This window comes from Lotus japonicus, chromosome 2 (assembly GCF_012489685.1).
Source record: "Lotus japonicus ecotype B-129 chromosome 2, LjGifu_v1.2".
In the NCBI taxonomy this organism is placed as follows: domain Eukaryota; kingdom Viridiplantae; phylum Streptophyta; class Magnoliopsida; order Fabales; family Fabaceae; genus Lotus; species Lotus japonicus.
Window position 1 is genome coordinate 71799805 of NC_080042.1, and position 13953 is coordinate 71813757.

General features: G+C 39.5%; 3 protein-coding genes across 3 annotated transcripts; 2 read left to right on the forward strand and 1 right to left on the reverse strand.

Moving 5' to 3' along the window:
• The first annotated feature begins 805 nt into the window (after window positions 1-805).
• Window positions 806-2742, forward strand: LOC130739294 (uncharacterized). The gene is made up of 3 exons (XM_057591548.1): window positions 806-1153; window positions 1226-2094; window positions 2189-2742. The coding sequence occupies exons 1-3, from the start codon at window positions 877-879 to the stop codon at window positions 2381-2383; spliced, it is 1341 nt and encodes a 446-aa protein (XP_057447531.1). The 5' UTR covers window positions 806-876; the 3' UTR covers window positions 2384-2742.
• A 1101-nt stretch (window positions 2743-3843) lies between these two features.
• On the reverse strand, window positions 3844-5752 carry LOC130736980 (protein MAINTENANCE OF MERISTEMS-like). The gene is made up of 3 exons (XM_057588753.1): window positions 5060-5752; window positions 4214-4974; window positions 3844-4125 (listed from the first exon to the last, which is right to left on the reverse strand). Exons 1-3 carry the CDS (start codon window positions 5721-5723, stop codon window positions 3844-3846), a joined length of 1707 nt encoding a protein of 568 aa, XP_057444736.1. The 5' UTR covers window positions 5724-5752.
• Window positions 5753-10335: 4583 nt separating this feature from the next.
• Window positions 10336-11598, forward strand: LOC130735757 (uncharacterized). Its single transcript, XM_057587655.1, has 3 exons — window positions 10336-10423; window positions 10816-11113; window positions 11213-11598. The coding sequence occupies exons 2-3, from the start codon at window positions 10832-10834 to the stop codon at window positions 11384-11386; spliced, it is 456 nt and encodes a 151-aa protein (XP_057443638.1). The 5' UTR covers window positions 10336-10423; window positions 10816-10831; the 3' UTR covers window positions 11387-11598.
• The last annotated feature ends 2355 nt before the right edge of the window (window positions 11599-13953 follow it).

Below are 13953 nucleotides of genomic sequence, written 5' to 3' on the forward strand. Positions count from 1 at the left end.
TTCAAACTTGACTACCATATCTCAGATTTATGGTGTTTGCAAGAGGTTAAGAAAATCCCTCCGCGGGGGATTGACAGAAATGCAACACTTGTTGAAGAAGTTGGACGGTGACAAGTATGTCCACTTTGAAAGACATGAGCCTGGATCGGAAGTCATTAGGGATGTATTTTGGGCTCATCCAAATGCTATCAAACTGTTCAACACATTTCCATATGTAGTGATTATGGATTGCACATACAAGACAAACAAATATGCAATTCCCTTGCTTGAGATTGTTGGACTGACTTCCACAGATAAGACATACTCCATAGCCTTTTGCTACATTGTTAATGAGGGCACAGATGACTACGTTTGGGCACTGGAGTGTATGAAGTCTCTATTAGCTGATCAAGCCATGTTGCCTAAGGTGATTGTTACTGACAGGGATCTTGCCTTATTGAGTGCTGCTAAGCAAAGCCTTCCTAACACTACACATTTATTATGCTTGTGGCACATCAACAAGTGTGTTTTGGCAAAGTGCAAACTCTATGTTGGCACAGATGATTTTGCTGAATTGGTTATGATGAAGTGGGCAGAGGTGGTGGATGCTGCAACAGTTGAAGAATTTGAAGTGAAATGGATGCAATTGTTTAATATGTGCAAGGCAAAATACAGCAACTTTACCTCCTATTGTTCTACTACATGGTTGGTTCACAAGGAGAAATTCGCCAAGGCATGGACAAATCATGTGATGCACTTTGGAACAACAACAAGTAACAGGTAAAAAAATTACATGAGCTTAATTTATGCGTTGTTTGTTCATTTGATAGATTGTTGTTAATAAGATATCTATTTGTTGTTTGCAGGGCTGAGGGTGCACATGCCAGTTTGAAGAATATGTTACGGGATTGCAAGGGTGACCTGGCCACTTCATGGGATGCGTCGCATAGTTTGACATGTAATCGACATACTGAAATATTAGCATCGTTTGAGCGCAGTATTCACAGAATTGATCACATTTTCATGTTCCCATTTTACACAAATATTAGAGGATTTGTGTCAAACAAATTCCTGCAGCTCATCGACGATGAACATATAAGAATGAAGTCCTACGGCGGATGCGATTGCTTGTTGAGAGAGACTCATGGACTACCTTGCGGTTGTGAACTTGCAGGTCACCGGTCAACCACTCTCTTGTCAATTAATTCTATTTGTTATTGAAAGTGACACTTTTGTGAACTAGCAGGTTATGAAAGAATTCCATATGAGTCAATTCATCCATTCTGGAAGAGACTGAGTTGGGAGCATGTACCTGAACCTGTTGCAGATACTACCAGCAACCATATTTGCGGCATGAACCATGGAGATATGCAACCAGAAGTTGAGGCATTGACACATTATTTCAGTTCTTTGGATACTGGAGGGCAGAGTATGGTAAGGAGGAAGCTTCAAGCGATCTATTGTCTTGAAAGCAGTTCACTTTGTACTCCTGCGGTTAAGATAAGGTCCAAGCGCACTCTTAAGGCGAATGAGAAAATACCACCTAAGAATAAAGCAATAGGATCCTTGACTCGTGATCTTTCAGGTTTTGAACATGTTGATAGGGAGATCAGAGAGGCAAAGAAGGTTTCACAACCACCAAAGAAGAAGAAGCGTGTGAAGAAGTCTGATACAAGCTATTTCATGGGTCATTTTCCAGCCTTTTTCCACCCATATATACAAACAGTTCAGAATGTTGAGGATGATGGTAACTGTGGCTATAGAGCCGTTGCTACATTACTCGGACTACCATCAGGTGAGGAAAGTTGGTCATGGGTTAGGGCAGCGTTGATAGAAGAACTTGAACGACACAGAGGGTTGTATGATGAAATGTGGTCCAGACATGTGGTTAATGCCTTACATTCCCGACTCACTCTTCCTCCTGGTGATCCGGCTACCGAGGATAAATGGATGCAACTGCCAGAGATGGGATACCTTGTAGCAACCAGGTTCCAAGTGGTTTTCATATCCATCTCCTCTACGGGTTGTTGGTCATACCTTCCACTAAGAGGAGAAGGTCCACCGGATGTACATCATGTTATAGCTGTTGGTCATGTGATTAATCACTTTGTACAGGTATTTTTTGATTGAGTACACTAATATCCAATTGGTGAATTGATTTGTTGTATTTGCAAGTTATCTAATTTTATTGTTATTCTCTATAATGTAGCTCCATCTAACTCCTGGACATTCTATGCCGCCAATTGCTCTCCAGTGGGAACGGTATGTTGATCCTACATCAGTAAGCTGGTGCGCCCCATATGGTACACGTTTAGGAAGATTCACATCAGAATTCGAAGCTTGGCTTGTTACTTTTGGTGTTCCTCTTAGTCACCAAAGCTATGTAGACATCACCTCAGATTGACACCACACTTTTGTGTGATATTCATTTGTAAACGCTCTGTAATATTAATCTGATGGGCCTTGCCTTTATGATGTTCATTTGTTGCTTTTAATAATATTAATTTGATGGTCATTGTTATATTGATGGGCCTTATTATTTTGAATCAGCATCAGGGATAATTAACATAGACAACCACTCTGTCATCAGAGTCCTGTCATTTTCATCCACCCCATCATCAGAGTCCTGTCATTTCCAACCACCCCATCATCAGAGTCCTGTCATTTCCAACCACCCCATCATCAGAGTCTTGTCATTTTCATCCACTAAATGACGAACTTGAAACCTGACATTACTATCTACCACCAACCAACCCCAACCACACTTGTATTATCCACCAAACACCATAAATCTTTTGACCATTCTGCTATAAATCTCTCTAGGTTCTTTATTCTTCTTCATCCTTTTCTTCATGTCTTGCTTTCGAAGATAAAAAAAAACAATGGAACAAGACTGGGATGCATTCGTCCGCCGTTGCAAACGTCAAGGCAGCACTTCTAGCAGCTCTCGTCCTCTCATTCCTGGGCCAGCTGGCGCCGTCCAGGCTGCCATGTATGGGCGTAGATCCAACCCTAACACACTACTCATTCCGACCCAAGAATTTGTGAGGCGTGCGCTCGAAGACAGATCAACCGAAACCGATCCTGATTTCAATTCAAATGCTTGGCTTACAACCCTGCAATTGGTGGAATCTGCCACTCCGCTGGGCACAATCACAACGAATGTTGAGAGAGTAGAGAGTGTTGTTGCTGTTATTAAATCATGCACTCCCAATGGTTTCGGAGATGCCAAAGTTACCCTCAAGGTATTTGCTCGCTTTTGTCCAGCTTCTTTAACCGTCAATTTGTTGTCTCATTTTCTCTCACGATTGCATTGATTTAGGACCCTACGGGCACCGTTGACGCTAGCGTCCATCGCAAGGCCTTCACTGACAGGGAATTTAGGAATGTCATAACTGTTGGATCTGTTCTTGTTCTCCAAAAGGTCTATTACCTTAAACATTAATCTTGCTTCATTTGAACAAGTACGCATTAATCTTTTAAATTTGCAATTTACTTGCAGGTTGCTGTGTTTGCACCGAGTAAATCTGTTCGTTATCTGAATATAACGTTGCCCAACATAGTCAAAGTATTTCCACAGGATAGCGGACCCCACGACTTCATCGATATCACTGAGGATTAATTTTGTTTTCGTGTTGCTTCTGAATAATTTCGTGTACCCTTTAAACTGTTTGCCATGAATTATTTATGTTACTTATCCTGCCTTTGATTATTTACGGTGTAGTTATACAGGTTTTTTTCAATACAAGAGTCGGCATATAATGAGTGAAAATAGAAAGCATGATTAATATAAAGAGAGTCCTAATACAAAGAGTCACATGTCATAATATAAAAATACAAAAAAATATACAAATATACAGTCAATCACTCGCCCCGGCCCCTACCGGCCCCTCTACGACCTCTAGGTCCACGGGCTCTGCCTCCACGGCCTCTGCCTCCACGCGCTCTGTCTCCACGACCTCTGCCTCCTGCAGCTCTAGCTCCTCGGACAGCAGCAAAGGCTACCCCCTGGGTACCAATGAAGGCATTGGATCTAATAAGATCCAGCGCCCTCTCAGTGAGGGATCGGGAATGCGTGCCCTCTGCAGGAGCATCTGGCACCTCGAGTGACTGCTCCAACAAGTCCACGGCCCGACGCATAACAGTCTGCAAAAATAATGTAGATACATTAGATACAAATAAAATATCATGAACAAAAAATCACAATTGAATGGAAAATAAAATTCAAACTTACCACCGCACTGAACTCCTCCCTCCTATCATCAGGGATGATGAACCGATGGGACACAGCGCTGTACCACCTCATGTAATCCTCCACAGTCTCTCCCGGATATGTAGCGGGGATCCCCTGAGGGCGGAGGTGCGGCGCAAACTCAGCAAAGGCAGCATCTGCGGTCTCAGCAAGGGACCCAGACGTCTGGATCTCAGAGGGGTGTCGAGGGACATCCTGTATGAAGCCAAACTGGCGCAGAACCCTCTCTGGTAGATGCCATCGAACAACACGGCCAAATGGCGACCGGATGTAGCCAGAATACATGGCCCTCGGATCCCGTGGTCGATGAGCCCGATGGTCCTCAAATGGGGTCCATATAACGTCATCCACCGTCAGCTCATCGAGCATGACTCGCCTCTCATCAAGGCCTGCATGCCCGACCCGGGACATAGCCCACCGCCGCGCCCTAGGCTGGTCCTGCGAGTACTCCGGATCCGCCCTACGGATAATGACGCGGTCAGAAAGGTACTCGTAGACCCATCCTAGCAGGAGCGAGCTAAAACCTCCCATCTGGGCCGTCCCCCTCCTGGACGCTCGACTAAGCTGGTCGTATAGCGTAGCGAGCGCAATCGCGCCCCACGCGTACTCGCACACTCGACCAAGATCCTCCAACATCCCTATCCAGTAGACGGTCGTATGGTAGCCTCCGCTCTTGCTAGCAAAGAGCGTGGCGCCTAGCTGGTTCACCAGCCAAATCCGTGCAGCGTCCTCATATCGGTGCTCTACAATGAAGTGAATTAAGTTAATAGTTTATAACAATACAATAATAATAGATACAAAGACAATACAATAATAATTAAGACATACCCGCCAACGCAGCCTCATACCGGGTCTGCAAGACCCCAAAGCGAATAGTCTGGGACCTATTCGTATCAAAATCAGCCTCATAAATACCAACAGATCCTCCCATCAACTGAGCACAGAGCGCTGCACACTCGTCCCTCTCCCCCCTCCCAGGCATATAGAACCTCGACCCCATGGGGAGATGGAGAAGAGCCGACACGTCGTCCAAGGTGATAGTCATCTCCCCGAACGGCATGTGGAAGCTACTAGTCTCCTCATGCCATCGCTCCACAAGGACCAAAATAAGGCCTGCATCTGTCACCGGGTAGCTGCAATAGGGTAGCTGATGAAGACCCGTCTGCTCAATCAACTCTCGAACCCGCCTGTGACTGTCTGAATCACCATCACAAGCAAGGTTCCAAACCTTCCCCCCAGCTGTGGCCACCTTCAACTGTCGACGGTCCACATACCGCTCGTCTGTGCGTAGGAGTGCATGCCACGCCCAGGGAGCCTTGTGATCAGCATAATGGGTGAGGAGCGATAGCTCAACAGGCCCCCCCGGAAACGGCGGCAACCTCTGGATCAGGTCCTCCTCGCCACCCTGTGCCCCCTGCTCCCCCTGCTCTGGCGGCAGGACATCAGCATCAACAGTAGGCGGAGGAATACTATACTCGTCAGATCCTCCCATGCCGGATGAGGCCTCGCCTGATGACTCCTCGCCGGAAGACTCCTCGCCTGAGGACTCCTCGCCTGAGGACTCCTCGCCTGATGACTAAACCATGGGAGAGGGCGGAGAAACAACTGTAGGTATCTCAACCGTGGGAGACGGCGGATAATCAACCAGAGGAACCTCAATCATGGGAGACGGCGGAGAAACAACTGGAGTTGAAGCCTCCACCGCCTGAGAGGTTGCAGCATGATCGCCGCGCCGGCTAGAAGCATGTAACCGCCGGTGTCTATCCTCAGTAGCCCCGACATCCTCACTAGAAGCATGAGACCTCTTTCTGTTCTTCATTCTCACTATATATTCAGAGCAAACATTCACTATATATACCATTTCAGCCATAGACAGAAACATGATGCAAGCAAATGGAAAATTCCTAGAATTTTATAAGTACATAGATGATAATCGGATCTTCTGTGGATTATGCATGCTTGGATCAACTTTTATTTTCCTAATAATCAATTATGGCATCTAGAAACTACTCACAAATGCTTTGGAAACCTTCTATAATTGATTCTGAACCCAGAATCAATTATAAGTGTTGGGTTTGGTTCTGAGATGAATACGGAAAACGTTTTTCCGTATTCAATACGGAAAACCATGTTCCATACTGAATACGGAATACCATTTTCCATATTCAATACGGAAACCTGTGATCCGTATTTACCCAGAAACGCCATTAACGACAATGAGCTATCGGCCCTAAACCCAAACCACATTCAAGACATTTCAGCCAACAATACCTCTACACAAGCAACAATCGACTACCCTAGGGTTCAATGATTAACATAATTTCAAGTTAAATGGGGAAAATCCAAAAATCCTTACCTCTAGGTTTCAATTCTGAGAATGGGGTTGTGAAGAGCTTTGATGGAGATGATGGAACCTTTCAAGTACACGGTTCAAGCAAGGGGAGCGACAGAGATCGAAGGTTGAAGAGGGGAGAAGAGCTTGGCAAAATACGGAATGAAGTTTGAAATGGGTTTGAATAAACCCTTGCCGGTTTACATACTAATATAATACGGATATAAGACTTCCGTATTGAATACGGAAATGTTGCTTCCGTATTCTATTAAAGGGGGGCGTTCCAGTAATTTCCCCACTTTAAGTGGGGCGGGGAGCCCCATAGGGGGGGCCCCAAACCCAACTCCCAGCATCAACTGATGGAATTGGTGGGATATTTTTTGGGGCACTTTGGAATTGTCAATGCCTTAGGTCTTTGGATTGATCTATGTAATTTTCTTCTGGTTGCCTAAATTTTCCACAGTCGACAGTTATGAGACTAATTGTGAGATTTTAAAATCGCCTTAATAGTTATGAGACTAATTGTGAGATTTTAAAATCGCCTTAAGTATGTGTTTTATTAAGCTTTGGAAGTAAGTTAAAAGTGATTAGCGCACTAAACAATACACGTTTTTTCAACAAAAATGATTTTTACTTTTAATATAATCATAATACAAACACACACTAACACTGTGTTTGCTTGCGGGTGCTTTGGGTGGAGAGAGATAGGTGAGAGAGAAGTTGGGGAGAGATGGAGATTCAACCCTCGTTTGGTTGCATTTGACAGGAGGAAAGAGAGAAACAAATTGTGGGTCCAAGACACTTTTCAAGGTCTTCGCAAATTGAGCAGAAATTGACACAAGCATAGAAAATTTTCCACTTTATCCATTATACCCTCAACACTCACGAATTTTTCACAAACTAGCACACAGACACAATTATTTTCTCTTTTCTTTATTCCATTGTATACAAAAGTGTCTTTTACTACAAAACTTTATTTTTTCTCTCTCTTCCACCTCATTATTTCTCATCTCTCTCTTCTTTATCTCAACCATACCAAACAACCCAATAAATCTACTATATTTTTCACTTATTTCTCTCTACTTAACTTCTCTCTTCTCTACTCTCTCTTCTCTATTTCTCTCTTCTCTACCAAACGGAGCCTAAATGTGTGTCTTTATTTCCGTTGAGCTCAACGTGGATCCATGTTAAAGTCAACATGTCAAAATCTTATTTCTTCAATCCACGTTAAACTTCACTTGGCGAATTCGAACTATATTCTATTGATGCATTGAAATACGTCAAATCATGTTAACTCTAACGTCAAACCATACATGGACTAAGTGGATAGACTCTGTGTAATTTTATAGGGAACATCTTTTTCCAAGTGGAAAATTTTTCCAAGTAGGAAAATTTTCTCTCCTTTTTAGTTGTTGCTCCACCTTAATTGCTTAGTGTATAAGCTCTTGAAGGTTAAAGTAATTGTGGAGCTGAACAACATCACAAATGTCATGATTTAACCCTTTTAGAAACCTCATAGTGCATACTTTTTCGAATGGAGGTTGAGTCTAATTAAATACATTTCCATTTTTCATAGATATTCATATAATGTTTTGGTTGACACTTTAAGAGTCATATGACCCGACGGCACCGCGACCGGCTTCATGAGTAATGTTCTTAAGCAGACATCGTGTGACTGTCCGGAACGATCTAGTCTAGGAATCGTCCATCCCAGCATGACTGGCAAAGTGTCCAACCGGCCTGGTAAAGGGCTGAGACAAATACCTAAACACAACGGCATCAAGCCAATCGTGAGGTCGAAAGCCTCACTTAAAGGGCTCCCAATACACTTGTAGAGACACTAAACACGCACATCTAGCCTTTAAATATAGGTTTTATCGCTCATTTACATAGCATGTAATTCATAATTAAGCGTTGATGATTTTGGGGATCTAATATGATTTTTATAAACAAAAATGAAAGTTTGAGTTTCAATCTAGATCTAGGTAATTTTCACCGATTATAATAAAGAAGAATGATAGATATTGAAGTAAACACAAAGATTAAGTAAGAAAACTCATAAAAGAGTTCAAATTTTAGATATATATCCTCTTTGAGTGTTGCCTCCAAAATGAAGATGATTAAGAACATGACCAACTTCATTTCTTGATACTAAATGATGTGATGAGATCGAGATTGTGATGGCTCCCTTGATGTACCTCACATAATTATGGCAGCCAAAGTTCTAGTTATGCTTGAGCAACAAGTAATCCAAGAACACATGAAATCTAAAAATACAAAGGAAGAAAGTATGCAAAAGGAAAGAGTGAGGCAGTGATGCGCCACAAGTTCTTCATGAAGATTTTGATAAGTAAGATGGTGAAAAGGCACTAGTGCAGGATGCTAGATACTCTTCATGTTCTTAATTATAAGATATTTTAAAAGAAATTTAGTTTTATTTTTTTTCATATTTACCCATTACATTTATTAAAGAGAAGTGAGATACGATTAATGTAATAATGAAAGTATTTTAGCTCTAGCCGGATGGTTCTATTTTTGCCGGATTTTGGGTTTCTTGGGAGGATCTTGGCGAGCTGTGAAGGATGGGCTTTTTGTAAGCTTTTTTGGGCTTTGTTGTTTGCTTTGGTTTTTCTGTAGGTGGACTTCTATATGTTTTGTGAGTTGTTTGTTGAGTCTCTTTGGACTAGTTTGCATTTTCCTAATTGCGTCTGCTTCTTTCGGTTGTTTATGAATTTTTTAGGAAAGTGTAACTATTTCCTTATCTTTATATCAATACAGATTTTGCTTTAAAAAATTAAATATTTATATTTTAAACAAGGGTAGATATGTAATATTGTATATGCTTTCTTAAAACCAATACATTAATTAGTCTCATTATATGTTTTTTTAAATAGTGTAATTTTCTGAATTGTGTCTTATAATTGGGACTTGAGAGTAATTCGCAAAGAAAGTTATCTAATAGATTTGAAATTCTCAAAATGAATAAAAGTTTTTGAAAATGTACAAGAGCTCCTAAATGTCTTAGCGTCATCTAAGATACTCTCCTAAAATGAAAAATGAGTCAACATTCAACCCAGAAAGGTTACAACCTAAAAGGCTAAATGGGCCAAAATACAAGTCAAAAAAGAAATACAACCACTCAAAAGAAAATACAAAGAAAATGAAATTTTTAAATAAACTAAAATCATCATTTGTTAAACAAGGAAGATAATAATATCTCAAGAGTTTCCTTTAAATACTTTTAACATAGGTCCCCTCACGCTATATAGATCTTTCAAGTCATCATTGGCCAAGCACATATCATATAAGGTATGTTTTACTTGTAACATGTAATAAATATTAATAATCAACCTTATTGTAATTATAGATGTAAGATGCATATTTTATTTGATATACTATATAAAGAAATCAATTTTTTTTTTTCAATTTTTTTACCAATACAAGAAAATCTATGTTTAGGACAATTTTATAGGGTTAATATTATGATTATTTTATCAAATTACAACTTTTAAAAATTAATGAAATTTTTTTTTCTGAAAATCCCTAAACTTCTCTTATGCGCGAAAACACTTTTCGTTTCCCTCTTTTTTTTTTTTTTTCAAATTTCCCATTAATACCCTTCCTTTTTAATCCTTAAATCTCTTATATATACACGAATTCCTTAAATCTCTTATTCTATACCTATTTTGTAAATCACCAAACTCCTTCAACCCAACTGGGCCGGGGGCCCATACGGGTTATAACAACTAAGCAGTAGAGAATTGGTTTACTTGCTGGTGGCGAACAGTTCTGCTAGCTCATCAGTAACAGTGGTCGTCTTATCGGAAGCGAAGGAGTCATCTTCCACCAGCAACCGCAAGGTTTGTCTTTCACCCAAAATTTCTTGATTATTCGTCGTGTGTATTCAAGCATTTGGTTTGGTATGAAGCTAATCTTGTAATACTTTTTAATGTTTGTTATGGGTTGAAGGATCTCAGCGAATCGAACTCAAAAACTTTTAGTGTAGACGATTTTGGGGATCTGATATGATCTTCACTTATATTCGATTTCTATATGTAAGGGGATATAAATCTATTCAGCTTGTGTCTAGTAACTTTTTGGCACCCTTATTCCTCCCCTTTGAGTGACATATAATGAAATGCTGAACTAAATAACTTCAAATTATTGGTTGATTAAATTCATCCTTGTCTTCAATCTTGTGATCAATATTATAGGCTGATTTTAAATTTAATTTCTTTTGTGTATAATCTAGATCGGTTCATCCAACCATGAATTCCAACATTACTGGATTCAAACGACAAAGGAACTCTGAGGATGAGAGTTTGCCACTCGGAAAACGCCAATTAGATGGCATTCCTTGCATGAAGGTATTGCTAGTGGATGGAGAGACTGCATCCAGGGTCTGGATGCAAGGAATGCTAGCATCACTAGGCATTGAGACAGTCCCTGTGTATAGTGCTCAACATGCAATAATAGAATTGGAGACTCATGATCATCGTGGACACTTTGACTTCATGTTCATTGATTGGTCTATTAAGAATGCACTTGAGGTGATCTCAGAAAATTTCTTTCTTCTTTAAATGTATCTTTACTTTGTCACATTAATTAATATCTGTCAGCAATTGAATCATGCTTGCATTCTTATGTAGCTGGTGAAGTGGATGCATTCCAGGGCGGTACCGAGCAAGATCGTGGGTATGTACACTAATGATGACACAGAGAGAAAGCGCCAGTTTTATAATGCTGGAGCTACTCTTTGTGTTAAGAAATCTATGGACCCAGCATCTGTAAGCCACACCATTGCACATCTTCGCAACATGTGAAGATAATTAAAGCCCTTTTGATATTGTTTCTTATTATGAATAGTGATGCAGGTTGTTGTTTGGTTTAGTTTTGTGACTGTCAGTTAAGTTTTTCAGGAGAGGTCTAGACTCTTTTATTTTAGTTCAAGTAGTGACAAATAAAGTGCTATATGCATCGTGACTCTCTTATTTTAGTTCAAGTGACAAATAAACTTGCGACTTGCAATGAGAAATATATGTTTATGTTTTTTTACAAGGCTTAATTTTATCTTATGACGTTATTGCAGTGGTTAAAGATGGTTCTTTAAACACTTAAATTAAATCACACTTTAACAAATCTGGTTGTTAGGATCAGGATCCAGATCGTAAGACCCTACGATCTAATAAAGTTGTTTTGATTCGGAATGTGGCTAGAATCGCACGTCATAGAGGATCGTGGTGGGATCGAGAGATCCAACGGCTCGGATCATGAGATCCTGATCCAATCAAGCACTAGTTTGTGGGTAGAATTTTAAGGTGGGTTTCCACTTTGGGTTTGGCACAGTTTTTTTACCCATGACCCATAGCAAAACCTAGAACCCTAAATCTAAATGCAATTACTCACAAATCATCCCCAATTTGAAGGTTTTGAATGTTTTATAAACTTATTATGATATGTCTTTACTCATATGTTAAGGACAAGTGTTCTTAATTAATGTCAAAAAAGAACTTGTGTTCCTATGGTGAATCATGGGTAATATGTCTTATGTTATTAATTAACATATGGACATGTAATTATATCTTTACTTTTATGTTAAGAACTTGTGTATTTTTATAGTAAATCATAAATAACTTTTGTTATATATGTGATTTTTTGTGTATGTGTACTTCATTAAACACATATTTGCATTTTTTTTAGGATTTTATGATCCGATCTCGATCATTCGATCTATGATTTTTTATTCCCCTTTTGATTCTATGTAGGATTTCAATTTTGACCACCTTACTTACAAAGACTTTTAACATTCACTGCCCGTGGGCTGGAGTTGCCCCATAACAATTTACTCATTATTTAACACGCAAAAAACAATAAGTTGTCATTTTGTTCTCATAATTTAGACTATGAGTGGTTTAATAAATGAGTGCTCATACATGTCTAGAAAATCAATGACGAATTATATAAAATACCAACATCATACTCGCTAAAAGATGCATTCTAGTTTAAACTCAATAAAAAATAATTTAAGGTGAAAGGACAGTCTTCGAACCCTGAAGAAAAATAATTTATACTAATTTTTAACAACTAACGTGTACCTATCAATAAAAAAAACCTCACAAATACTCATCTTCTAACAAGAAATTTCACTGTTTGAATTAACTTAACCATTGTAGATATTCTGATGCTCTTGCCAGTAAAGTTCATTAATAAAAGTTTCAGAAAAAAGTTCATTAATAAAAATATTATATATTTTTAAAAATAAAATATTACAATATCCCATCTTTAAGCCCTAATCTCGTATCCAACAAATTTTAAGAAAATGAGAAATAATACTAGTACTGATAGGATTATGAGGAGGAACGTGTTGAGAAAATAAGAGTTCAAATTAAATCAGGTTATTTGTGGCGTTAAGCCTACCCTAAGCTACCATGAATATAGTCCACTTTCTAGTTTTATGGTGTTTCGTATTGCAACAGGGACCTATACCTTGGATGCATGCATATTTCTTGTTTCCTTTCATTGTCGACATTTTCGTTTCTTGTACTTGATCTTATGGCTCAGTCATTGCAGTCCTTGAAAATTTGAGATCCCCGGCCGTGGGCTGTCCTTGTCGGAAACATGCAATTTCATGTTCTTATATGTTTAGGTTGTGAGTTAGGAATATTAATGGTTTATGTTTCATGAGTTTTAAAAAAAATCTGGCTCTAAAAACAGTACTCAAGTTGGTAGAGATATTTTTACCAACCTTTTAAAAACATTTTTTTATACATCAAAAAGATAAATTGCACCAACAAGGAATCGATCAATAGACCTCTCATACCCAACTCAAATATCCCACAACTCCTACAACTTGAGCTATCATATAGGGACACCTTTTAAAAACATTGTTTTTTTTTTTATAGATGAATAATATGATATTTAATGTGACATGAGAAAATGAGATGGAAAGAAAGTGATGTAACGTATTGTTAACCCAATTTTATCAAAAGCAGGTTTATCGACATCAACCTTATCAAAATACGTTTTCGAAGATTGTCGAAATCTGGTTAAAAGTCCACAGGAAAACGATGCAAAATGCTAAATTAAAATGGCAAAACGATATCCGTATATTTCGACAAGATCAGTGCATGAAGCAGTTACAAAGTAGTGGGCATTTACCAACACGTGCTTTGGCCCACGACGCAAGGAGCGGTTGAAAAAGGGAGCGCCTTTGCCCACGATGTCATATCCCCACGTGGTAAGCAAGCGGTTATGGAACGTGTGCAAGAAGCTTCCAGAACAAGCAAGAGATCGTGGGTGTGGCGCCAAACATTCAAAACCCACTGACCCACTCATCAGAGGAAAAATTGCAGAGGACGTGTGCAACAATGGAGTGCTATAAATAGGAGGA